Source organism: Triplophysa rosa, linkage group LG16 (assembly GCF_024868665.1).
Source record: "Triplophysa rosa linkage group LG16, Trosa_1v2, whole genome shotgun sequence".
NCBI lineage: Eukaryota > Metazoa > Chordata > Actinopteri > Cypriniformes > Nemacheilidae > Triplophysa > Triplophysa rosa.
In genome coordinates, this window is record NC_079905.1 from 13,397,613 (window position 1) to 13,424,638 (window position 27,026).

A 27,026-nucleotide genomic window follows, 5' to 3' on the forward strand; every position below is an offset into this window, starting at 1 on the left:
TTATCCATCTTTTCTCTCAATGGATTGTTCCTCGGCTGTCCCTCATGAGCTCAAGATGATCAAAGAATCTTTTGATAATGACCTAAAGATCATTCATAACCATACAGCAGAGCGTCTGTGTGTTTGTCTGGCGTTGAGATGCACTTTACGTCAATCATGTTTCTGACTAATTTTATGGGCGTGAACTTGGGAAGCGGATTGTATGACAAAGGACTTTAGCAGACGAGAATAGAGAGTCTTCCTATAGCACCCACCCTAACAAACAAATAGAAACTTGATGATAGTGGATCTATCTATTTTAATATATGAAACCCATTCTTTCACTTCTTTTTTATTTTGAAATGTAACGTAACAGTCTGGAAACAAGTCTTTTGTTTTACTTCCACAATTCCGCTGCGAATAAAGAAGCAGATTTAATCTCAGATGTTGCGTTGAGTTAGATGTCTGTTCTGGCAGCGGTTCAGATGCACAGCAGATGCAGAGATGTGCTTTGTTTCCAGACCAATTACTAATGACTGCTGGATTTTATTGTTCATTACGTATATCATGCTGTTATTTTATTGGGTACAATACTGTGCTGATTCAGTGATGGTAATACCACGGTACTTTGGTGTTGGGAAATGATTTAAATATTGCAAATGTGCATACAGCATTGTTTTGCAATGCAATAAATTTCTGAATTATTGTAATACTTGGAAAGGTTTGTATAATCTAAGTTTTAGGCTGATGCAGATACAGTAGGTGTGTAGAAGATGACGTGTGGAAGACAACAATCAGAAATGTGAAACATGTTGGTTATTATTTTTATTTTATATACATTTTAGTAGGGGTGGGAATCTTTTGGTACCTCACGATTCGATTCATATCGATTCTTGGGGTCACGATTCGATTAAAAATCGATTCACGATTTTTAATAACGATTCTTTTTCAAAATTAGATGTGATATATGTTTAGCCCCTTAACTGGCGCCGTCCCGTATCCGGGACAGCTGATTTACTTGAAGATTTTGCATGTGAATTCTTATCTTATTGTGACAAACATTATATCGTTGCAAAGTCTCTAGAAAACATACTTCATCACTGTTTTATAGAATAATGTGTGTAGGAAGATTAATTGTTTCTTTTTTTTAAAGAGTGGGCTTAAAAAGGTTTATGTCCTTTCCCTTCTCACAGTATAGTTTCATACAAATTTACTGTTTTTATTTTGTTTCTGTGCTTGTGTATTTTTTCATTGTGTCTGTTAATTGGAAAAGTAATAAAGCATCTCAATGTCTGTTGTGGTCAAATTTCAGATCAAGTGTTAAAACCAATGGAAAGCATATGGACCCCCTAGTGGATTTTTGCAATATTGGAGATAGAAAAACTCAGACACACCAAATTTGATGTATCAAGACCATACTTGATACAACAATTGGTGATCCTAGAGACTTTGACTTATGAAATTTTGGGGCTGATCCGTAATTATTTTAAATGTATTTTTTATAAAAGAAAAACAAAGTTTTTATAGTTTTTTATTACAATAAACATAGCTAATTTTCTTCTTTCAAAAAAGAATTCATGAGTTACAGCCATTTTAGTGCCAACAGTGGGTTTTCACGTGTAGGCTCAAAAAGTGCTGCGCCAGTGAAGAGGTTAGATTTTATTCCATTTTGCTGGAGTGATGGCATTCGATGTGAGTCTTTACGTTTAGTGTTCTCAAATTACTTCACCTTCGCTTTACATTTTGCATTTGCTTGCATATTGCATACATCTTGTCAAGCTCCTTCATACCATAGAGTTGATCAAATCCGAAGTATTTCCAAAAACTTGCCCTCGCAAAAAATGGGACGGGATGCATTTCTTTTAGCCCCGCCATTGCTGTTGCTGAGCTTAAGGTGTGCGGTCTCTCGACTGTCCGGGTGCCGCACCGCTCTCGCAAAAAAGTTCCGCCTTTTTCGTTCCGACAACATCACCAATTGTTATTTTAACTAGAAAATCGATTTTTGGAACTCTGTGAAGGACTGAATTGCAATTCATAATGTGTGTCAAATATGTGAATCGATTTTTTCACCCACCCCTACATTTTAGTATAGTTCAAAATAATTGAACAAACTGAAAGCATTATTGCATTGCGTATCTAAATCACATTATTTAGCAAGTCATCACATTTTTCTTCAGTGTTGTGCAGCCCTATTTTTAAATGCTAAGTGTGATTTTTAAGGACATGACCAAACATATAAATTTATTTTGTAGCGTCAGTTAATGGCAATTCATTGACATTTCAATACATGTTTATCATTGCTGTTGAGCAGAAATTTTGTATTTCCATATTTCAAGATTTTGTTTTTCTCTATTACCAATACTTTTGGTCACTCAGACTTTGCAAAAATGTAGTCACTGGTTCCCGTCTCACGGCGATGATAAAATGTTTTGAAGTTACCATGAATTACAATTAACTGCACAGAGGCCACAAAAAATATTAAAGAGTACATAACATGAGATCATGAAAATTACATTTCAGGCAGTGTGTAATGTTGCCGTGTTTGAAAGTGAGCATTCTGCCAAGTTGTAAATCCGAAGGTGAATGAATAACAAAGTTATAGGCTTGGAAAAAAGGGAGTCAATTGACTCTGAATCGCGCAAACAAGTCGTCCCTAGTCTGATTCGCGAACCGCCGCGGATTTATGTCACTACATATAGTCCCCGCCTACGTTTTGCTAGGACTGCCCGCGAAAACTTCACTCTAGCAGTCACAATCACAGCAGACTAGACCATCTGACCAGTCACATCAGACTAGGCTAGCGGAAAGGAGGGGATTAGATGGATGAATCGCGGAACGAATCATTTGAGAGTCAGTCAGTAAGTAAGGTAAGAATAACTGCCTATTATTACGAAATAATAGTGTTTTTACACCTTTAATGTACATAAACTTGTTGTTGGACACTCCATAAACCAAAGTAGGACCTTAAAAATCCCTAGTTATGTACTCTTTAACATAGATGAGTGAAATGGACAAATCCATAAACATTAGCAGAAATAGATTGAATTAGAAACGAGTGATGGATAAATTACAGAGACTGTCCTCCAAAAAAAAGACGAACCTATCGGTAGTTTGTTCAAGTACCTTATTACGACCAACAGTTTCAGCAGCTTATTACAACGTACGGTTACATGTATTGATGTGCACGATATTCCATTGCTTTTAGGTTGTTCACTTTTTATGCATTCAATCCTTCGTATTTGTTATAGTATCAATACACTCATGAATATTTATGGTTTTCAAAATATTTTGGAGCACCTACCCAACCCCCACCCTAAACCTAAACACTTCTCAATCATACAAAACACAACTCGCAAATGAAAGTACAGTCAGGTATTTATTGCATGAATTGACCAACAATCAGTAAATTACAAAATAAACCGTGTTGCAAACCTGCTGATTCTGAATTGAAGCCAGAAGTTAACTTTAGACAAAGATTATCCGTGTATTAGAGATGCACCGATTGCAATTTTCTTTGCCGATTCCGATTTTATTACAAGTGAAACCTGCCGATTCCGATTTTTGCCGATTCCGATTTTCTATCCACAAACTATAATTGACAGTATACTTTATATAAAACCATATTAACTTTTCTTCAATACACATTTTTTGAATTTTCATTGAATAAATGATTGGACAATACCATTTCCCCCAAATTTCCCTAAATGCAGTTCTCCAAGCTGCATTAAATTACAGAATCTTCTCTTTCCCAAACAACTCTTAAATTGAAGAACTCTGTGACTGAAAAGAAGTACAAATAATAAAATATAACCAAACATGTCACTTAATTTACCTTTTTCATTTTTGTACTCATCTCACAAAAGTCTAAGATAACAATAAAATACTTCAACTTTATTCTCGTCTGTTTCCGTTTATGAAACTAACATTGCTTTATTTCATTTTTTCTGAAATGTAAAATAAATTGTCTTTATCTTGTGTCTGTAGGATTAAAAGAAGTGGGTTGATTTTTGCTGCAACTTCAATAAAAAAGTTATAAAATCTTATGAGTGAATTCTACTCTAAAGATGTATTTGCAGTTTTTTGTGTTAGTAAAGAACTCAATCAGATATATATCACATATATTGGTTGATTTATTCATTTTTTTATATTTCGGATTTTTAAAAACAAGTAGAAGTCGTGTTGAATGTCATTTTACCTAGGTGAAATGACCACAGTTTTAATGTAAGACAAGCAGTCAGGTTGAATGGAATTTACGTTTGTTTTACACAGAGTGAACGACTTCAACATGAGTTTAGCATGTGTCAGAGTTTAGCATGATGCTAATAGCATCACTGTTAGCATACACACCCCATGTAGACGGAGCAGCGAGAGATGAACTACAGTGTGTACAGTACATGATGCGTGTGCACGTGTGTGCAGTCAGCGGACATGAGAGATGCGCGTCAGTCAGCATTTAATTAGCTGAACTTTGTCAGTCTGTTTTACGCATTATAATTTTTAACGAACCATATAATAAATGCGTCGTCAGATTTAAGATGAGTTCAATTTTTTACCGAGAACCGTTACACCCCTAAAAATTGTAGCGCAATATATCATTTTATAATGACGATAGACAAAAGCTTCTCCTGCTGCCAGGAGAGGCACTAATTCAGTGCGTCGTAGTTGTTTCTTGTTGTATAGGTTGGAGGACAGGTTAAAAAATACCCTAACCTTTGACTTGAGTGTAACATCAACAAACCAAATATAGCAATTGCTTTCTTCTACCATTTAAAAGTTTTTGTTGTCCTAACCGTTACATGGTCGGCTGTACATTATACATTATCAAACAAACCTCCAGTTAAGAATCGCTCAGAGATGCATCCAAAATTGTGTCACAAAAACCACTTTTTTTGTGAGTGAAAACTGAGTTATTCTGGTTACCCAATGCTCACTTATTTTTCACTGAAGAGCGTGTTTCATAACATGACATTTTTTTGTAAAATTCTGTACTTTTTATAGCGCTCACTATTTCTGAAAGAAGAGTTTTTTTTTTGTCCTGAACAATGCGCCCACTCCATCCCACTCTATGGTAAGTGTTCCTGAGGGCAGCTTAGCACCTGCGTTTAACATTCACAGCATCCCATCGCTTGTAATAGTCGAAAACTGCTACTGCTAAATAAAGGTTTTTTGCCCTTCCATCCCCAAAGAGATCCACACCACTCCCATCTCCTCAGGATAGGCCCGTCTTTGTGCAAAAGACTATACAATTGTGGATGGTTCCCATGGTTTTCTAAACAAGGCCTATCCATCAGAATCTGTGTCAAACGGTCTAAGATCGCTATAATGCCTACAACAGCCGGAGGTCAGATGCGCATTTTCAGGATGGCTTGGCTAATGGGCTCTTCCTATTTCTGAGTCATTCATGAAACATGTTCAGTGATTGTATTCGATCATTTAATCCAGGGGTGTCCAAAGTCAGTCCTGGAGGGCCGGTGTCCTGCAAAGTTTAGCTTCAACCCTAATCAAACACACCTGAACAGCTAATCAAGGTCTCACAAAGCAGACTAGAAACTTCCAAACAGGTGTGTTGAGCCAAGTTGGAGCTAAACTCTGCAGGACAGTGGCCCTCCAGGACCGACATTGGACACCCCTGAATCCCTATCAATGAAAAATCAGTTTTGTTTGATTTTTGTATGCGTGTTAGCTGAGCACGTGTGTGGGCGTGCTTTGTTTATGCAATGTTTACAGGGTTTAGCAAATTTAGAAAGCATCACCAGTATATGTTGAGATAAAACTATTGGGGGAAATAAAAAAAATCAAGATTAATCGCATTATCTTTAAAATCTGTTGTTCGCTGATGTTAAGTAATCATATTTGATCATATTAATTTCGCTCTGCTACTTTTTTTTTTACAATTTGTAGTGCTTTGGAAAAGTAGTAATCTTAGTAAAAATGTGCAATGATACCATGTGACTTGAATACAGAAATATAAATATTAAAATCAGGAAAATACATGTAATGTTTTTAATTATGTCTCTACTAAAGGTGCATCGATACAAATTTTTTCCACCGATACCGGTAGCCGATTATTCCAAGTGAAATCTCCTCATACCGATACCGATAGTTTGGTGGTTATATTAACTTGTTATCATTACTTGTTAACATTTTATTTGTTGTATACAGTATATGTCTGTGAGTTTTGAATGTATTTATTTAACCAATTGTTGCTTGACAAAACACAGTGTTTCATTCATTTAAAAATACTGCAGATTTGAAGGTTTCTGCCCAACAGCGACAACATTTTGATGGAATTTGAATAGTCTCTCTCTCTCTTTCGCTCTCTCTCTCTCTCTCTCGCTCTCTTGCTTTCTCTCTCATGTCCATTACTCATCTCTCTGGTTCCAAAGGTCAATGTCTTGTGGGGATGTTTTGAAAGATTACGTGAATTTTCCTCATCCCGTCTCATCATTACTATAAGGTTAATTCAGCCAGATGAACCAGTGCAGTGAGTTGAGGGCTGATTTAAAAGCTCTTAAATGTTCCAGGTCAGTTTGTAGGATGTGGTGTAGTGGGTTTGGGGGCTGGTCAACATTTTTTGTGCTTGTGTGTATTGGCACATGTGCACAGACCGAGTTACCAGGAATGGTTGATGTTTGCTCTTCAGCCAGACCTTGAAGTCACTTTATTCTACGAAATAATCATCTTTTTGTGTGCTTCTTACTGTTTCCTAAAATTGTGGCAATTCTGTCTGTATTTTTGAAGTGCATGTGTGTTGTGGAAAGGAAAGTTCTTATTTGTGGGTCTAATGTTTACTTTATTTTCTGTAAGTAAATGTGGAAGCATTTTCTCATCTAAAGGGCTTTTCACACTGTCCTTAGTCTGTACCTCATTTCATTTTCATGTGTTTCTCTGAAACTTGATGTTTCTCAGAAACTTAATGGCAAACTTGATTTTGCCTTTTCATGTAAACTGAATCCATACAGTCTTTCTTCTTAACATCATAAATAAGTGAAAACCTAAATTGTCTGCTTGTAGTTGTTGTAGTGGGCTGAATCTGACCCGTTTACAGTGTTTCCTGCTGGGTTAAGGAGCTTGTAAGCAGAAGTTCATGAGTAACACCTCCATCTCTTGTTCTGTGTCAGCAAAGGCCTGTGCTCAACAGTAAAATCTTCCGTTTCATCTCAGTCCTGAAAACAAGCCACTTTCCCTGCTGATGAAATGTCACTATGACCAAACTCTAGCCTGACACTGCATTAAATTTACACATTACTCATGTTTTCAATGATAACTGCTGTTATGATAAATCTTTCTTGGAATATTGAAACCGAGAGAAGTTATTTTATCCTCTCTTCACAGAATAATGTGCTAGTGAGCTATTTCATTTGACATCATTATTGGAATTGCACAAATTTATTTGAAAAGCTGCGTATTGGTGTTCCTGGGTTAAGCAGAGGGACGAAAATCATTAAAGGGATAATTCACCCAAAAATGAAAATTATGTGATCACTTATTCACCCTCATGTCGTTCAAAACCTGATTATGACTCTTTCTTCTTGTGACACATATTTCGAGTAATGAGAAAAAGGTTTTTTTTCATACAGTGGAAGTCAATGTGCTCCAATGTTGTTTCCAACATTTTTCAAAATATCTTCTTTTGTGTTCTGCAGAAGAAAGTCATACAGGTTTGAAAGGGACACCCAAAAATGAAAATTCTGTCATCATTTAGAAAGATTCATAAAGATATTTGGAGGAATGCTTATAACCAGACAGATTTTGCCCCCCTTTGACTCCCATAGTAGGAAAAATTACTTAATCATTTTTTTTATTCTGTTGAACACGAAAGACATTTTGAAGAATGTAGGACAAAAAACAGTTCTGGGGCATGTTTGACTACCATTGTAATTTTTCCTACTATGGTAGTCAAAGGGGGGCAAAATCTGTCTGGTTATAAGACAGTGTTTCCCATAGGATTTTGACAGACTTGTGGCGCTGGTGACATCACTAACCAATTAGCATATTTGTGATGTCATCACGTCGTGTTAAGGTCTTTGCACATATAGTCCGAAATTTTCGTATGCGTTTTTTCGTATTAGGCTCTCGTTTGTACGGTGTCTTTGAATTGTTAAAAAAGGCCACTCAAAATGCTTGACGGATGCGAAAAATGCAGAAAATCGAACCCTGTCCGAATTTTTTTATGACGGACGAAAATATCGGAGGCAGTGTGTAAATGTGATTGACACAACGTGAGGTTGTATTTATTTTTAACGTACAGAAATTTCGGACGCAAATTTCGGACTCGATGTGCAATGGGCTTTAGTGTTAGCACTTTTTTTGACGTTCACAAACTAATTAGCATATTTGTGACGTCATCACGTCGTGTTAGTGTTAGCACTTTTTTTGACAAGAAAAAGTTGACAAAAGTGCTTTTTTAGTAAAACAAATAGCAGCCGAACGCCATGACTTCGCGCACGAAGACAGCCCAGAGAAACATACTGTAGGCAGCGTAACGGAAATCTATTTGAATTATAAACAGAGAGCGTCTTTGCAATAACTAATCACATATTTAAAAACTACAAATCTAATTTCTCTTTGTTGTTGAATGTGAAAATTATACTTACATTTATACAAAACTATCCTCCAACGGGTGTTTCGGCCTCCATTTTATTTTTTCGAGCTCAACTTAAACTAACTTAACTTTAGCTAAAATTCTGATTTATAAACGCAACATCATCAGACAAAATCACAATACAGTACATCTACATTAAAGAGCGGCTATATGCTGTTTGCCCTTTCTCGACAATGTGTTGCTGTATTACGAACGCTTCTTTGATTTCAAATGCAAGTGACCATTAAATACGATAGGCCGAGCACTCGCGCACGCACATGGAGCTCATCGGAAGAGAGAGTGCATGCGAACACAGAAGATGAGGATGTGCACGCGGCCACGCTCCACTCACACCAAACAAGTCAGGAAGGAGAGAAGACGCGTTAGCGCTGTGATTTGATCACAGATACTGTCATGGGCAGTTGTGGCCTAATGGTTAGTGAGTCGGACTCGTGACCAGAAGGTTGCCGGTTCGATTCCCAGGGCCGGCGGGTAACGACTGAGGTGCCCTTGAGCAAGGAACCAACCCCCACTTGCTCCCCGGGCGCTGCAGTGATAGCTGCCCGGGGGTACGTGTGTTCACCACTTGCTGTGCGTGTGTTCACTACTCTCTGGATGGGTTAAATGCAGAGGTCACATTTCGTTGCCTTGTACTTGTACATGTGCAATGACAATAAAGTTGAATCTAGCACGGATGGATAAAAAAAATGTGACGCCAAATATCATTGGGCGGCCATAAATATACCTGTGTGTACCGCCCAAGTAAATGCATTGTATGGGAAATTTTCATCAGAACAAAGAAATTTATACAGATCTGGAACAACTCGAAGGTGAGTAAATGATGACAGAATTTACATTTTTGGGTGAACTGTCCCTTTAACTCCAGTTTTGATATAATCTTGCAATAGTTTACATCTGTCACAGTCCTCTTTTATCTCTCTCCACTTTTAGTTTATTCCATGTAGATTAAAAACGATTACAGAAACGTGTTTAAATGCACGTTGAAGCACTTTCCCGATCTGTTCTGCTGCTTTGAAATACCACAGAGTAAATCTGCATTACATCTCTCACTGGAACGGAATCGAAAAGATAATTTTGCGAAGGGAAACTTAATACCTGCACAAGATATCACAACAGCGTGATATCACAAAAAATGTTAGGGACATTCTTGGCCAAAGCCGAATAAAAACGAAACACTTGGCCAAAGGCCAAATACCGAACACCGAACATGGCTTTTGGCATTTCTTTTATTTATTTAGCCAATTTTTTCACTTGTATAAACTGAATGGTCAAAATGTGCTTTTTAAATGTTATCTTGCTTTTCAATTTAATACAATATAACTTAAAATAAAATTGAGCAAAACAAGTCCTCTTAATCCTCTCCCTTCTTGAATAGCCTACAGGCCTATAACAGACTGCTGAAAGAATGTACTGTACTCTGTACCCCTACAACAAAACACTTCATTAAAAAGTGTCATTCAACATTATAAGCTTAGACGAATAAACGTTTGATTTATTATAGGCTAAACTGCAAAATGATTTAAAGAAAAAAAACATCCATGCAAGCAATTCTGACTGACAACCATTTCAGTTCAAGTATCTCCAAACTCCGCCCACAAAAGCTGACTGTCACTCGTGGCCGGGAAGCTGCATTAATAAAGTGTGCACGTTGCTCTCGCTCTTTCTCTCTCTCTCTCTGCACTGGTGAGATATATCCAGCTGCAGGCCCGCAGCCACTCATTTTAAGACACATGATCCAGACCACCAGTCTCAGGCCGGAACCATAAAGTTTTTGTAGCTTATGTTCTTATTTTCACATAGATTTTGGTGACTTGTGTACAATATCTAGCATCAAGTTTAAATCTCTGACACTGGCCTTCAGAACGATGACGGCAAATTCGCCCATCTACCTTAACTCAGTGCTCCAGGTCTACATCTCCTCCCGTCATCTTCAGTCTGAAAATGAGCGATGCCTGGTTGTTCCATCACAGCGAGGCACCAAATCGCTTGCAAAAACCTTTACTTATTCGGTTCCCCTGTGGTGGAATGAACTACCAGCCTCCACCCGAACACAGCATCCTTCACAAGTTTCAAAAAACAGCTCAAAACATACCTGTTCTGCATTTATTTGACTAACCAATAAAGGTCAGTTTATGGTTCTGCGTAGGACCTACGCCGTAACCTATGGCGTAGCCTACGCAGAGCCGCGTACCCTGTGCGTACCCTACGCCGTAGCCTGACGCGCACCTCTACAAAAATGTAACAATGCGTCAACTCAACGCGGACCCTACGCGGACCGCAAGCGCTGTATGACTCCTCTTCGGCGGACTATAAAGACTGTCAGATGGCGGCGAATTCTTGGAGAGAGATTTCCTCTAACGTCGGTTTGGCTTCCATTGTCGTTTGCAAACACTAGCATACACACACACAAAACATCGGCGAAGAAGAGCAAACCCATGAAAACACAGAGCCAACTAGCGTTTCGGCGGTGTAATTGCAGTATGACGCATACTCTCAACGCAGAACCATAAATGTTCACGACGGCGTCGTCTACGTATGTAGGCTACGCCGTATGTTACGGCGTAGGTCCTACGCAGAACCATAAACTGACCTTTACTCTGTATGTCTGTCTGTCAAAAAAAGTTCATTTTCTCCTTTGCTTACTCCAGCTTTAATCCTCCTAGTAGCATGGCATTGTAAACTAACGGTACTGTTGACAAGCGTGTTGACAAAAGGTTTATATGCTCTCCTACTTGTAAGTCACTTTGGATAAAAGCGTCTGCCAAATGAATAAATTGAATTGAATGCTACAATGATTTTAAACTTCAGTTATAACATGTGAAAGACATGCACATAATAGTTGCGATAAACACATAACTAAATATATACATTAATTTTTCACAAGATAAACAAAAACTGGACAGAACTCACCCTGCTCTCCACCATGCTGTTAAAACTCGTGGTGCCGCCCCTTCCAACCGAAAACACGTGGTGCTGCCGGCCCGCCCCTTCCGCCCTGAGTCTGGTGGTCTGGACCGTGTGTCTTAAAATGAGTGGCTGCGGGCCTGTAGCTGGCTGCTGCTTGCTCATATCACACGTCATGTTCGGTCAAATTTATTCGGCCATTTCACTTATTCGCCGAACATGCTTTTTTTTTGCTATTTTCGGCCGAATACTTTCGGTTGCCGAACATTCGGTGCATCCCTAAAAAATGTGTTTAAATGAATCCATTCCAGACCAAGTGTTGCCATATGCAAAGATGGTGGTCATGAGTAGCACCAGTCTGTCTTCTCTTGGCAAACTGACTCCTAAAGCTGGTACGGGTGACTTAATCAGGCTTGTCAGAGGCGGTGCGGGGTGTAGGGGGTCTCTGTGCTTCTAGGGAGGGGGTGTAGAGAGCGAACACTAGAAAGAGGCTATTGGAACACACATACATCTCCACAGAGACAGATGGCATCCTGAGTATCGAGACAAGAACATCGCTTTTAGGTCAGCTTGTTTCTCTAGTTAGAAGACTTGAGGTGTGAGGTGAGAAGATTGGTTTGTGTTTTAGGACCCGTTTCAAATAAAGGAATAGTTCACCTTCAAAATGAAAACTCTGTCATCGTTCACCTTCTGAAAAACACATAAGAAGATATTTTAAATATGTTGGTAACCAAAAATCGTTGGTCCCCATTGACTTCTATTGTATGGACACAAAACCAAAGCAAGTCAATGGGGTCCAGCGTTTTTATTAATTTATTATTATTCTTTTGTTTTAATCTTAAAGGAGTAGTTCACTTCAAAATAAGCCCCCATTGACTTTCCATAGTCATTTTTATTCCTACTATGGAAAGTCAATGGGGGCCTATTTTCAGGTGAACTACTCCTTTAAATATATAATAACATCTTTATATTCATTAATTTAACATTTTGATTCGGTTATAAATATTCTGTTGGTTGCATTTTGTTCAAACGTTGTAAAAGCATTGCTTACATCTTCCGAAGTGGTCTATATGTTTATCACAGTGTAGTCACGGTTTTTACATTAGACATGCTCATTATCTGTAAAAATGTGTCATCTCTTTCTAGCTTGTCACAAACACCTTGACCACTTTTACCAGTCGGTACACACATAGTTTGTTTGTTGTGCCTAACCACGCATGAATCCAGGCCAAACCCGTCATTTTGCTGATATTTATTCATAGCTCAAAGGAGGAAGCTCCTCATGTCTGAAACCCAAACAGCTGTGAGATCGGGCTGGTCAGCCTTTTTTAGGAGCCCACAGTGGGTGGAACCGACATATGCTTCCTCTCATTCACTGGCATGAGCCAATTACCCATCATCTTCTTCAACCTTTAATGGCCAATGGGTTTTTAGAACCTCTTGAGTTTGCCACCCAGTGCTCAAACCCAGCTGCTCTTGCGTCAGACACGCTCCTCTAAATATTGCGAGAGGATATGGGAAATGAGAGTAGCCGGCCTGTGGTGTAATCAGCAGCTCTTGTGCTTGTTCCCTTTTTTCATTCTTTTCTTTCAAATGTGCCCTTGGTTTGCGACAATTAGCTCTCTGATCATTAGAGCTGTTTGTGTGCTATAGCCATATACAGCTAGCCATAATCTGAGCATGTTATGTTTCCACTTGATGGGTTGTTTATGAATTTTGTTACCATGGCGCTGTGTGTTGATGTCAGTCTCTTGTCAGATTTGTTTACGTGGGCTGCGTGTATGGCAGGGGGGGTGTGATTCCCATCAAAAAATCAAGTCAGGTATTATTTTTAAAGACAAAGAAATGAACTACATGCGGTGAGTCTTTAAGTCACACACATTTCACATTATTCACGTTATTTGTGCTCTTCAAAATGTGTTCACGCCTCCATTAATGCTTATTCTTCACTCTCACAAACTTGAAACAAAGGTTTGCTTTGACAGCATGCTTGACTCAGCAGTTTTAAAGGAGTAGTTCACCCAAAAAAGAAAATTTTCTCGATCTTCTTTCCTTGTCATCCCAGATGTATATGACTTTCCTTTCTTCAGTTAAACACAAAAGAATAATTTTATAGACCCTTTCAGAAGACGTAAACAATGCTAATTCCAATGCTGATCAAGAAGAACTTCCTGTTTCAGTTTTGACAAAAGTTAGAATCAAAAACATTAAGAACCAAATCAAAATATGAAATGAATATGTTTAAGATTTAATTATGTGAGATTAAAAAATATATAAAATGAAACCGAAAGTGCAGCTGAAGCAGTGTTTACATCTTACGAAGTGTTGGGTGTGTATCCGATGAAGCCGTCTATAGGTTAATAAATGACTTTCTGTCGTGATCATTCACTTACTGCTATTAGCAAAACATTGTTGATGTAGGATTAGTATGTAGATACAATATCTATGAACGTGTAAATTATAGGAACAAAACTAATGGTTACCTTGTGTTCTGCAGTAAATGTTTTCAAATAAAAGCAGTGTTCCACTTTTTGCCTTTTGTTTCAGTCTTAGGGAATTTTATATTAATATTTAGATACTGTATATCGGCCAATATATCGGTTATCGGCTTGCAATGCTAAAAGTTATCGGTTATTGGACAAAATTTACATATCGGAGCATCCCTACTTTTAAATATGGTGTGGCATGTCAGTAACTTCAGATCTCATTGGTTGTTCATGGTTCATGTTTCTCTTATTCGGCCAATGTTAATAGGTCTAGTGGACCCACAGCATTTTGTTTTTAATCAATACAGCCATAATGTGTATGTAAAAATACTTTAGAGATGTTTACCTCAGAGCCGTTTAAATACAGAGTAACATAGACCTCCATAGTAAGAATGGAATGCGGAAGTTACTTGCGTCATGGAGCGACCAACAGTAATCCAAACACTGCACTGAAGCCCATTCTTTTTAGTGTTTCCCAAACACGTTTGCTGTACAGTTGGTGAAATAACGGCATGTTTTTACATTTAAAGGAGTTGGCGGACATATCTTATATTTATAGATCTTATATTCATAGATGGATCTTATATTCATATTACTCCCAAGATAAAGTGCTGCTATAAATGTAGTCAGCGCAGTCATCGGTGTACACAATGTGCTAATATATTTAGCAAAATTTATGCAGATATAGTTGCTGAAATCCATTCAAATAGAGTTCGACTTGCCGTATGTTAAGTCACAACGTGCCAGCGTATGTTGTGTGCTTCCCAAAACAGTTCTCCTATAAATAAAACCTGCAGCACTTGATCTCAATCATAAAACTTGATCGGTGTGTCGTCTCACTTCCTGTTATTGTCCAACACAGTTAAGTCAAGCTAGAAGCCGGTGTACCCATTTCCTCCTCGCGACTTCAGTTGTGTCCTATCTTTGAAATTTGCCGCCTTTTCGCTAAACTGTTGCCGACCTGTTTCCTCTTCTCTGGTGAACGCCTACTTCCTCCTCTCTCACCACTCTTTCTCTCCATCTCTCTTTCTTGGTTTGGTGAAGACGTGTGAAATACTGCTTTAGTTTTGATTTTAAAGTCGTGTTTATGATGTGTATCTGAGAAGACGTCGTCTGCTGAAGAGAATTCCTCTTACAAAGAGGGAACTTGAGCTTGTTCGACCAGCGGCTGGTCGTGGAGGTTTCCGGGTAAGGCTTTTTATTCTTGCGGATCAACCCGGGTCATGAAGGGCTTCACGGTGTGGCTTCCGGTGCTGGGTTGTCCCTAATATACTACTATAGATTTACCCGTTAACCTGGCTGCCGTTTTCATGGAATCCAAGATGTTTAAAACAGCTGTTTGGTTGGTTTCCTGCGTTATGATGTCTCCATTGAGCAGACAAGACATGCTTCTCATTGACCTACCAGTTTGTGTGGACATATTTTTCTAGTCGAATGTTTGCACCGATCTTAAACCTAAAGTTTTACCCTGGCAGTAAGCCAGTTTTTACTGAAGGTGTAAAAAGGGTGAGATGTAAATGCGAGGGGCTGGAGATGTGTAAATTGCTGCTTTGCTGGGCGAGTGGCTTGACAGGATATCCTGGTGAAACAGAGGGCTTGTTTTTGAAACAAAGCCACCTGATGTGGCCTAAACTGAAGAGAATACAGGGTTTCTATCCGCTTATGTTGTGAAAAAGGGAAGCAAGGTTATTTAAAAAGAAATGTATAATGTTCTTTGTGCATATTGTGCTCTGTAAGGGCCAGGTTGTTGGTTTGTTTCAATTCTTGCTACACAATATCTGTTGTATCTTACAACTTCATTCTTGGCTGATGTGTATCTTTCTATGTTGGTCAAACAAAGTTCATGCTAGACTAGCATGGCACTACCATGTTTTTTTCTGATTATACTATTATTTGGTGCCATTTTATTACCATGGTACATGAATATGGTAATGAGTCTGTACTGTGTTATGTAAGTATCATGGGTGTTAAATGAGCTGTTTTTTGCTTTTATTTGTGGTAAAACTATAGTAACCACATTTACCATGATATCACAATGTAACCTTAGTTTAACCATGGTATTTGTAGCAAAACTATGGTATACAAATGAAATCAATTAAACCATGGTTATTTGAGTTTTATCATAATAACCATGACTTTACTATAGTAAAGCCAAAGTACTCTAGAATTTTCTCTCATACATTTTTACATTTTACAATTCATATATAGTGTCTATAATAGCTGTTTGAATAGAAAAGAACAGAACAGAACAGTTTTTACCGATGCTGGTTGCTCGAATGTCAATATTTGGTGGTTTAAATAGTACTGCTGTGAAGTCTCTCTTAAATTTGTAACACATTTTTAAAAGCATGATTGTACATAGGTAAGTGAATTGTCACATCCATAACGGTCCATGTTCCTCATAAATGGGCACATGAAAATAAAAATAACTATTTTGTCATCTACGAAGAACCATCCCTTCTCCATTTGTTGGGTATTTTTGCTTCTGGTTTGTACATTTTAATTCACAGAAAATCCTTCCAAACGTCTCTCAAAAACGGTGTCCTTTTTGTCACATCCATAACGCATGTATATTTTCCTCTTTTAAAATAGAAAACTTGTGCCTAGACCGATATTTTTCTGATGTCTGGACTCTATCATCAGAGATTTAGTCAAATATAAACAGATGGTTCAATATATTGATAATAAATACCATCTCTGAGAATTACAAGTTTACACTGAAAATCTCACATCCATAACCCTAGAATTGCTATGTACAAGTTAAAAATTCCATTATGAATCTCCGATGCTTTCTGACATCTGGATCCCTCTGTATTTCTCAAAGCCCGACGCACAGTTCTTATTTTACAAAGGCTTGTAGGTACACATACAGGTCGGACCTGCAGGGTTGAAATGTGAGCTGTCCGACATCAGTGTGTTTATGTGTGTGAGAGATTGAATGTATGTTATAATAACTCAGTAGCTGTCTCATCTCTTTGTTTCTCAGCACAGATAAAGCTCACTGCCCTCACAGTGCTGGCCCTCTGTGCTCTGAGCCCTTTGTAGACGTGTCAGATGAATCACTGTAGGGCTCTTTTGAAACCTATACAGGACATAATGAAACATGGAGTGAGTGTGAGTTTCTGAGCATTCTGAGACTTTCTTCTCTAGGTTGTTGTCGCAGGGGACAGACTGCAGCTGTTTGGTATGGTGCTGTTGTGTGCTGTCTGGGAGTGAAGTATTTAAACTGCACTGCGGCTGTCACGGTTAAAACTCCATGCTGCATTATCCATCCACACTGTAGCACATCTAGTGTAGACAATCTTGGTTTATTTAGGCTCACGCTTTACCTCAATTATGTGTGTGTAAAGGCGGATTTTTACTTCTGCGTCAGAAGCATTTAGCAGTGATAGCGGCAAGTAAAAAGTCACTTTTGCTGCTTGTGTTGTTAAATACAGAAAACACGTCATTTTAAAGCAATAAGCCCCAAGAAGCAGTGGGTTACAGTGCATTTTATAACAGCTAAGGGCGTTGTGACCCCCAAAACCCCCGTAGCTGTTATAAAATGCACTGTAACCCACTGCTTCTTGGGGCTTATTGCTTTCATAAAACGGTTATTCCATATGCTTAGCAAGGTTTCATAAAATAAAGTAAATAAAATGATATTTAGGCAATGTGGTGCGGTCAGCCGTTATATATTGGGGTATTTTATAACGGCTTAGAACTCGTTTAAGCCAATCGAGTTTTTTTATCGGAAGGGAGGGGGTTCAAGCAGACCAATCACAGCGCTTGCGTTCTGCGCAGAGGTTGCGCTAGACTTTTCATTCTCGTAAAAAATCCATCATAATCTATTTTTTCTCGTCACTATGGCGGAAGGGGATATTACTTGCCAATTAGCATGTTTGTGACGTCATCGCGATGTACTGTACATGTGTTCTTTTAACTTTGTGTATTTGAATACCGAAGACCGAAGTCGTTTACATATTTAATGTTTCTGTTGTCAGTAGGGATGTAACGATTCACCCTGAGCTGGTTGAAAATCGGTTCAAATATGTGACAATTCAAGTCGGCTGAAATGCCAGATTTACTGGCTAGACAAATGTGCTTTTAACTTGCTAGCTAATGTCATTCACTTGTTACTTCTTTTGCTTGTTATCAGGAATAATCTACAGGGACTCTATTAGATGTGTACCAGAAATTAAATTTGGGCCACAAAAGGGCGCATGCACTAGAACGTTTCTTTATGTTGTTGCTTCGAAACCGTCTAGTCCCATGCCGAGACGTACATCATACAGAAATGTAGTCTGGTTGATGTCATGTTTTTTTAATAAGTAATAACCAATACAGATAAGTCATTTACAATAAATGCTGCAATATTCTATCAAAAATAAGGATAGTCAGTTTTTGACTTTGACAACTATATAACAACACCCTAGCAACATATGTGCAAGTGCTACTCACATTTTTTTTATGGCTGTTGCGATAAACCGACGATAAATATCACGTGATTTATGCACAGCTTTTGAGTGAAGTACGGGAAAATGCTGCTGCATCCGAAAGCCAGAGGGCGCTCTCGTGCGGAAACTCCAAATACGCACTGCAGAAGAAGACCATAACACCTTCTAGAATCTAGGAAATGCCTATGGACATCTTTTTATCACTGTTACTCAAGCCTCATCAGGTATTTTTATGATAATAAAGTATATTTATAATAATCATGTTTGACGGGTGTTGCTTTTTCAAATGCACATTATAAGCGACTCAAACTCGCACTGCTTTTAGATCGAGCAGCATTTCCTACTGATCCCAGAGACGTGCTTCACAGACAAGCTACGCATTAAAAAAAATCGAAACATTGCCAGCTCGATTACAATAGGATTTAGTGGTATCGCGATAAATTATCGTGGAGCCCTACATTTTTTTTTCAGAAACAAGGCTAGTTTAATGTTTAGTGTTTTCTGACTTTACATTAAGGAAGGATAGGAAGCTGATGGTAGATGTGGCCGCTGTCCACAGTGATTTATTAGTTACTTCTGTTGCTCGGCTGATAAAGCATTGCTTTAACTCTTCCAAGGTCTTGGGTTTGATTCCCAGGGAATGCACATACTGATAAAATGTAAAGCCTGAATGCACTGTATGTCGCTTTGAATGAAAGCGTCTGCCACATGCATAAATGTCAATGTCAAATTGAGCAAGTTTCATGCTGGAGGGATTTGAAAAGTAGGCAGGGCTTTGTGTGTGCGTGCGTGAGAGAGCTGTCTTCCTCTGCTCGTGTAACTGTACTGTAACCCCCCCCAAAAAAATCGAATCCCTGTTAGGGATTTTTAATTTCTCTTTTTCATTTTTTTCTCATTTTGTCAACAGGACATTGTTGTGCTGGACATTGTGTTGGCAAATTCATATAAGAAAAAACTTGAAAATGTCAATGTCTTTTGTAGATTTTTATGGCAACTTTCTGATAGGAAGGGAATTTGACATAAGTAATCTGATGTCAAGTATTCTTCTCTTTATCTTCAAGAGCTGTTTTTAGTGAAAGCACCTTACATGGCTTTTGGTTTGTGTCCCACCGGCTTTGGGGCTATTGCACATATCTATAATTTCATTTTTGACTCTTATGTAAATATTCAATGTGAAATGAAACCGCCCTCTAATAAAATGTTGTACTCTGTGCCTCTATTTTATTGTCTTTTAACAAGGCCAGACCAATGAAAACAAAAATAAGAAGGACGCTTTTGAAAAAACCAGCATATGCTGGGTTAGGTATATGTTTTGATGCTGGTTTGACCAGTTTAAACTAGCTAAGGACCAGCACATGACCATCTTAAATCAGCACAAACCAGCAAACCAGTATCAAAACATACCAAACCAGCATATGCTGTTTTTTTCAAATGGGGAATGTTTAAAAAAAGAAACGGAGAGATAAATAGTCATTTCTTGACCTTTGCAGATTTTGCATTTAAAAGTGATTCTTTTGAATCTGTACATAGCCACTTTGACCCAAAAGTGAACATGATTTCATTCATTTTCTCACGACGAGCCAATAAAGCAGTTATGTTTCTCCTGTGGAACGCCGGCAGTATTTTTTACTATAATCACAGCGGCTCCCTCGACACCTCACATAATGTGCACCGTTCGTGAGCGTGAGTAAATGATGACCAGAGTTTTTTTTATTTTTAGGTGAACTACTAATTTAAACTGAGAAAACTGACACGCAGACAAAAACACATTACGCAAGTCAGACTTCTGTGACAGCTTAAGAGCTTTAACTGTCTGCTGTTTAAAAATCAATAGTGCAGTTTATGTCTCGCTAAATCTTACTCGTCTCTGCTATAGTTACCAAAAACATCCTTGCGTTTATTTGTTGCTGTGGACGAAAAGTGGATATAAATGCCAGACGTGCTGGTGACAACATCGTCTGTTTGACAGCTAACCTCCTCATCTCAGTGACGTTGTTTGTGATTTGTTGCCTTTGTGTTGAGTGATGTCAGCGGTTCAAACTGAATCACTCCTTGTGGAGGTTGATGTCTGTTTCTTACACACACACGCACGCACGCACGCACACACACACACACACACACACACACCTACATACTCCAAATTACAGTTTCATTTATTCCCATGTTTGCCCACAAGGCCTCTTCATACATCTGCATAGAAAGAAGGTCAGATCCACATGAGGCAGTGATGTTATTCTACTTCTTTAGTATGCACTGTGAAGTGTGCACATGGGGGACACAGAATCATCTCCTGTGGACAAAGGTCGACTATTTCTGACTTCTTAAAATTTTGCCTCTTAGTGTATTTTCAGTGTTTGAAAGAGTATGATCAACAGGCACATTATAAACACTATGGGGCATTATAAAGGCACATATTTTGGATAAAAAGACAAGACTAGAATCAGGCCACGCCCTCTCTGTCATTGGGGGCACAAATTGTGCTCAAAATCAGCTTTGCAAACATCAGTTTTGCCATGCACAAATTACATTCGGTGTCTAATTCTGGGGCTTGTTTGCTAAAGGATGCTGTCGGCAGGCATAATTCATTCTCGGATATTTCCCACTTCTGTCTGTTTGAGAAACAACTGCGAGTTTTCTATTAAACCGAGAACCAAGATTTATCGACGTGTGTCACCAGAAATCATGTCATCTTTAATGGGGAAACTTTCTACAAGAAATGAAGTAAACATTTCCAAACAAGCCACCCTGGAAAGACGCAACTTATGGAACAGATGTCATAGCAACAGAGCCTGGGTAGTGTCTGTGAAGATTATTATGGGATGAGTCATGGCGCACGAGTGACATGGCAGCTTGCTTGAATGGGTTGAATGAATGCATGTTTCACACACTGGCTGTGTGCGTTCTTGTTTTCTCGCCAAGACTCATCCCTGTGCGTTATAGAATGAGGGATTAAAAATGTAACGGGGTTTATCCACAACGACCAAAGATGATCCGTGCTATCCTGAGTGCCTGGAGTACTAAATCATTCACGCAGAGCATTAGTGGATGTCATTTTCTCTTTATCGGCTTATCTACCCTATTCTTGGAAAAGATGAACTGTTCTATTGTACTTACATTTGATGGGATTTTAGAGAAAGTTATGAAGCCTCTAGAAAACCTTTGGAAAATGTGGCCGTTCTGTTTGGTGATGCTGCTCGGTCAGAAGTTATAGACGTTAGATGTTATGTTATGTATTAAAAGAGATCTTTTACTCACCCTCAAGTTGTTCCAAATCTGTATAAATATCTTTGTTCTGATGAACAACACAGAGAAAAGATATTTGGAAGAATGCTTGGAACCAAAAAGTTCTTGGCCACCATTGACTACCATAGTAGGAAAAATTGCTGTATAAATTTATTTGTTCAACTTCTGTTGTATTCAGAATATTTAAAGCAGCGAAGTGTAACTTCAGCCTCTCTGTCACCATCCGACAGCTCAAATGATAAATCAAACGTTTACTATCGTGAATCAGGTTCGATAAGGATACTGTTTTGAACACTTATTTTTGTTTATTTTTAAGCAAAAAAGATACGAAATGCAGTGGTTTTTTAATTACAAGCTTATTTACGTAACGAGCTTGCGCTTATATTTTATATTTGTATATAATTTTACAATAGGCTTGTACTTTTTTTTTTTCTTCTGAATTATTGTGTAGGTCTGTCACGATGTCAGATTTTCACTACACGGTTACCGTGGCTGAAAGAATTTGCAATGACAATATTATCGCTATATCACATTTTTAAAGAAATAAATAGTGCTATCAGTCTAATATTGTTTATTTTCTGTTCTATCTTTATTTGTAAATGAATCGCATTTATGTAAAGATGCAGAGAGAGAGAGTTTGTAACTAAGGGCAAAACTTTAAACGGGTGCAGAATTATTTACTGCATGTGTATTGTGTACAACGAACACAATATTGATATTCATGGTTTTGAATATCATGGTTATTCTTAGTACTAGTATATTGTGATATTATAATACATTTGCATAATATATTTTTTTCTCTTTGCCTTATAGGCTTGGATGAAAGCCAGACAGCAGTGAGAGGCCACACCCTCCATCAGCAGCCATGCCGCCCCCTGCAGACATTGTGAAGGTGGCCATCGAGTGGCCGGGGGCCTTTCCCAAACTCATGGAGATTGATCAGGTCAGTGCCTCAGAACTAACTATGACATTTGTGCCTATGGCACTGCACCTGATGCTTGTCCAGCGGTACACTGCATTGTTTCCCTGTGTAGTATTATCTGTACTGAGGTGATTTGTGAGATCTCAAGTTTGAAGTACTTTTGAGAAAGTGTTTAGGAGAGCCTTTATTTTCTGTGCTGGTGATATTAGAAAAGAATTGGGTAACAATGTCTGTAGTGCAAGATGAGTCATCAATATTTTTGTTTCATTTTTTAGAGAAATATTTTTATTTTAAAGGTGCAATGTGTACTTTTTTGGAGGATCTGTTGACAGAAATGCAATATCATATACATAACAATGCTTCATTATGTAAGGTCTCTATACACCTCTGAAGACATAATGTTTTTATTACCTTAGAATGAGCCATTTCTATCTACATACACCATGGGTCCCCTTACATGGACAGGGTTCCCACTCTTCTTGAAAGTGCTTGAAAGTATTTTAATTTCTGACATATGAATTCAATGACTGGAAAGTATTTGAAAACAGACATAGGTACTTGAAAGTGCTTAAATTAAACAAACTAGATTTTGTTAGTTGCATCGCGCTGTTAAAAAAAATTGGTTAGTGTTGCCGAAGCCAGAACAAAACAACGCTGCTGATCTGGGGGAAAGCGGGAAGAACTTAAAAAAAGAGGCTTTGAGCGGATGGATCGTGATCATGTGCAGTCCTGCATAAAACAGTCAGAGGCGTGGAGTTATTTAACTCGCTCAATGCCAGAGAAGTGCAAATTCAACGATGCTTGAGCTATAATAAAAATATGGTTTATCAAAGTTAAGATGTGGAGTACACCAGCAGGTTATGCATCAAGCAAAACGGTTAAGATCATCGTATACAGTCAAACATATGTTGTATTAAACCACTGCTAAATAAGTTTCTTTTCAGCTACGTTCATTTCAAGAATAATTTCATTAGTTATCATTATTCTTGTCAGTGAATGTGCCTTAAGAGTTTGAATTGTTTTTAGGATGTTAAGAAACACTGAAATGCTAGCTAGATGGCATTGGTTTTTTTAGCGAAAACAAAAACATGCTCCCAGCAGTGTTATCTGTTGCAGTAATGAACTTTTGCTGTGTGTTTGGGCGGAGGTTTGGATATTTGAGCTTACTGTGTCTGAAGTCGCTCAGTCATTTTTTATCAAGTTCACCATATCAGCAGTGATGGAACGAAATGTTTGAATGGTGGTGTATTCCTGCTCAGAGAATCATCATACAGTAATATCATATATTTTTTAGTGCTGTCAATCGATTAAAAAAATTAATCTGATTAATCACACATTTTCTGTGATTAATCACGATTAATCACACATAATAATAATATTTTAAAATATACTTTTACATTTTAATAATTTCACATTTAATCTTCAAATTGATGCAGAAACAACATATTTCTTTAACAGCGTCATTTTATGAATGAAAGAAAACATTTTGATATTAGTACTGTAACTGATGTCTCTATTAAATTGATTATTTTAACATTAATTATAGCCATTCAACAATATAATTGAGAGCTATCATGAAATATACAGAAATTGAAGGAAGTTCTCAAACACTTTACAGTCTTTAATGCTAAATTATAAATTAAATGCAGAAGAATTCTCATTAAAGCTACAAAATCACATTGATTTCCTCTTTTATTTTGTTCTTTGATTAACATTAGTGACAGGAGTCAGAGCAGCACGTTTAAGAACGTGGCCCCTTTAAGAGCTGTCTCGGTACGCAGATCTGACCGTCACCGCACTCCCATTTTCACAACTCTTTGCATTCATTTAAGATTTTATTTTACACTTTGAAGTCTTGCTTAAGAAAATGCTAGACAAAACGGGCTTTCTGACATAATCTTGTATGGTTTTATCCATTCAAGCACGAAAGAGAACTTAACACGGATGCGCTGTCCGACAGAGATTCACGGACGCAGCCTTCAGCCCGTGACTGTTTACACCAGACTGGACCTCGCATTGCGTTTTGCCGCGTCCCACAGTTTAGAAGCTGTCTATCTTCATTGAACGCCTCAAAGCAACTGTTTAAAATCGTGCTTAAGTGGTTTAAAAGCCTGTACACGAATAAGAGCGTGATTACATAATGTAACGCTAGACAAAAAATGTCAAAACAAACGGATGCTGCGTTAATTGTGTTAAACATTTTTCACACGTTAATTTGAAAAAATTAATCGCATGCGTTAACGCGTTAACGTTGACAGCCCTAATTTTTATTTACAATTTATTTTATATAATGTCTTGAAACTTTCCAGAGCACTATTTAGGCAGATTGACAGATGACATTGAGCGTACATGGCACCCTCAGGTCACTGTTGATTACTTGTCACATTGAATGCTAAATAAATAAATTGAAAATAAAAATATTCAAATGAAAGGCTAATTCCAAACAGAAGTGAACTCACCTATGTTGTACTACCTTTGAAGGGCAGAACCCTTTGAATTAAGCTCCTTGAGGGCATTCTCATCGTTTATTATCAAAACTAATAATGCACAATCATCCAATACAATAATAATAACATATATCATGGTTTTTCCTGGCACAAAATGAGGCAGAGGTGGTGCCATCCTGATCTTGTACACACACACACGTAGGCCTACCGTACCATTAAGTGGCTTAACCAAAGTGACTTTGAGTTTGACATATTAAAAGTTCTAATAAAATTAGATAAAAATGACAATTATTAAGTTATATAAAACATTACTTTTATTCAACCAAACTGAATTTTTTTAATCAAATAAAGCTTTTGTTATCATTTTCAACTAACTTTTCAGCCCACAATAGCCAACTGAATTAACCAGTCTTTCTAAATGAGCAAAGCTCGTTCACATTTTTCATTCTCTGTGGTTCACTTTAAATGATTCAATTATCTCTTATATTCGCTAGTGACTGAAAAGTTCAATAGTTTAAATGAATCGGTTCAAATGAGTCATTCGTGTGCGAGTCGTTCTAAACGCATTGTGCGTTCATATGGTGAACTCACTGTGTACAGTATACGCTGATTCAACAATCCAACTGCACAGCTAAAGACATTACAATGATGTACGTCATGTTAATTTAATAAATTTCAAGAAATTAAATGTACTTGGATGCAAAACAAACAGCCGTGAAACACGGCTGGCTCTTGTTCTGGAACTCTTTTTAGCACCTCAGTGTGCTGATAACGAAACAGCGCCTCCACTGTGGCGTAATGTCGCAACTGCAGTTACAAATGACAGTCTCTTAAATGCAAGCAGCATTTCTTGTGAAGACTCACAACATAATTTTGGCGAGAGCCTGAGGCGGCACGACATTAGATGGAGGCGGCCGCCTCCAATTTCTCTATGCAGGAAAAACCCTGTATATGAGATTATATTTACAAATGATTAAACCAAATTGAATGTTTGTCTTTTTTTAACTTTTTTCTTGCCTAAAAACCAAAAGTAAACATTTTTTCCCTGCAGTAGGTTTGCATTTGTTAGAAATGGTTTAATAAAATATTTAAAATCAATACATAATACATGATATAATTTGCTCTTGATGCAAGTAGCCATGTTAACATCAGGATAATGTACAGCGAGTCGGTTGTCATCGTAAAAAGAAACCCCTTCTGTGTGATACTTGTCTCCGCTTCAGTCCTTTATTCTATCATAAGCGGGCACCTTTGTACCCTTTGCTAACAGACTTCTGAAATTGCCCTTTGTGAAGAGGGAAATCAAAAAAAATGGTATCCTTTTCCCAAAGTGCCCGGCAACGGCACAAAAACACAGTTTTAAATTTGACCAAAACGTGCTTGAAAAAGTCCTTGAAAGTCCTTGAATTTGGTGTTGATGAAAGTGTGGGAACCCTGCATGGAATTCACCATGTAGTTTCTACAGTAGCCCCAAACGGACAAACTGCTCTACAGAGCGCGTTTCGTAAATATGTAATGACATCTCAGCCACCGTAGTGCTTCGAAAAGGGAGAGGTGGAGTGAGCCGTTGGTTGCAATTTGCCACTCACCACTAGATGCCGCTAAAACCTCCACATTGCTCTTTTAAATGTGTTTGTAAAAACATGTTGTTAAAGATAAGTACCCTAGCATATAGATAGTCTTAACAGACACAAAACAGAACATTTTTTTATAACTGCAGATCGTCGAATAAAGCAGCTTGTTATTGGAAAATTTGAGCTGAGCTGCTGTCATTCTACTGAAAAATGTATATGTTTTAGTTACTCACCAACGCTGGTGTCTTGTGTCAGCACTTTTCCAGTCAATGAACCAATTTTATGTGTACGCTTTAACATTTGAGAGAAATGGCCCTGCCGGGCCTGTCTGGCTGATGGACTTGATGTGCTTCAAAAAAGCTGTTTGGAAATAATCACACATAAATGATCACCTCGAATTTCTTCCTTGTTTATCACATCTTTTCATTGC

At 38.0% G+C, this 27,026-nt stretch overlaps 1 protein-coding gene across 5 annotated transcripts in view; it reads left to right on the forward strand.

Annotated features, from left to right (window-relative positions):
• The window catches only part of elmo1 (engulfment and cell motility 1 (ced-12 homolog, C. elegans)), a 98,047-nt gene that overhangs the window by 18,766 nt on the left and 52,255 nt on the right, over window positions 1–27,026 (forward strand). For 4 of the 5 annotated variants that reach the window (XM_057354281.1, XM_057354285.1, XM_057354283.1 and 1 more), the window contains exon 2: window positions 22,467–22,596. In XM_057354281.1, coding sequence (XP_057210264.1) covers window positions 22,519–22,596 — 78 coding nt within the window. In that variant the 5' untranslated portion in view covers window positions 22,467–22,518. Of the gene's footprint in view, window positions 1–14,966; window positions 15,163–22,466; window positions 22,597–27,026 lie in introns of those variants that run through there. The other variant, XM_057354282.1, reaches the window with a different exon arrangement.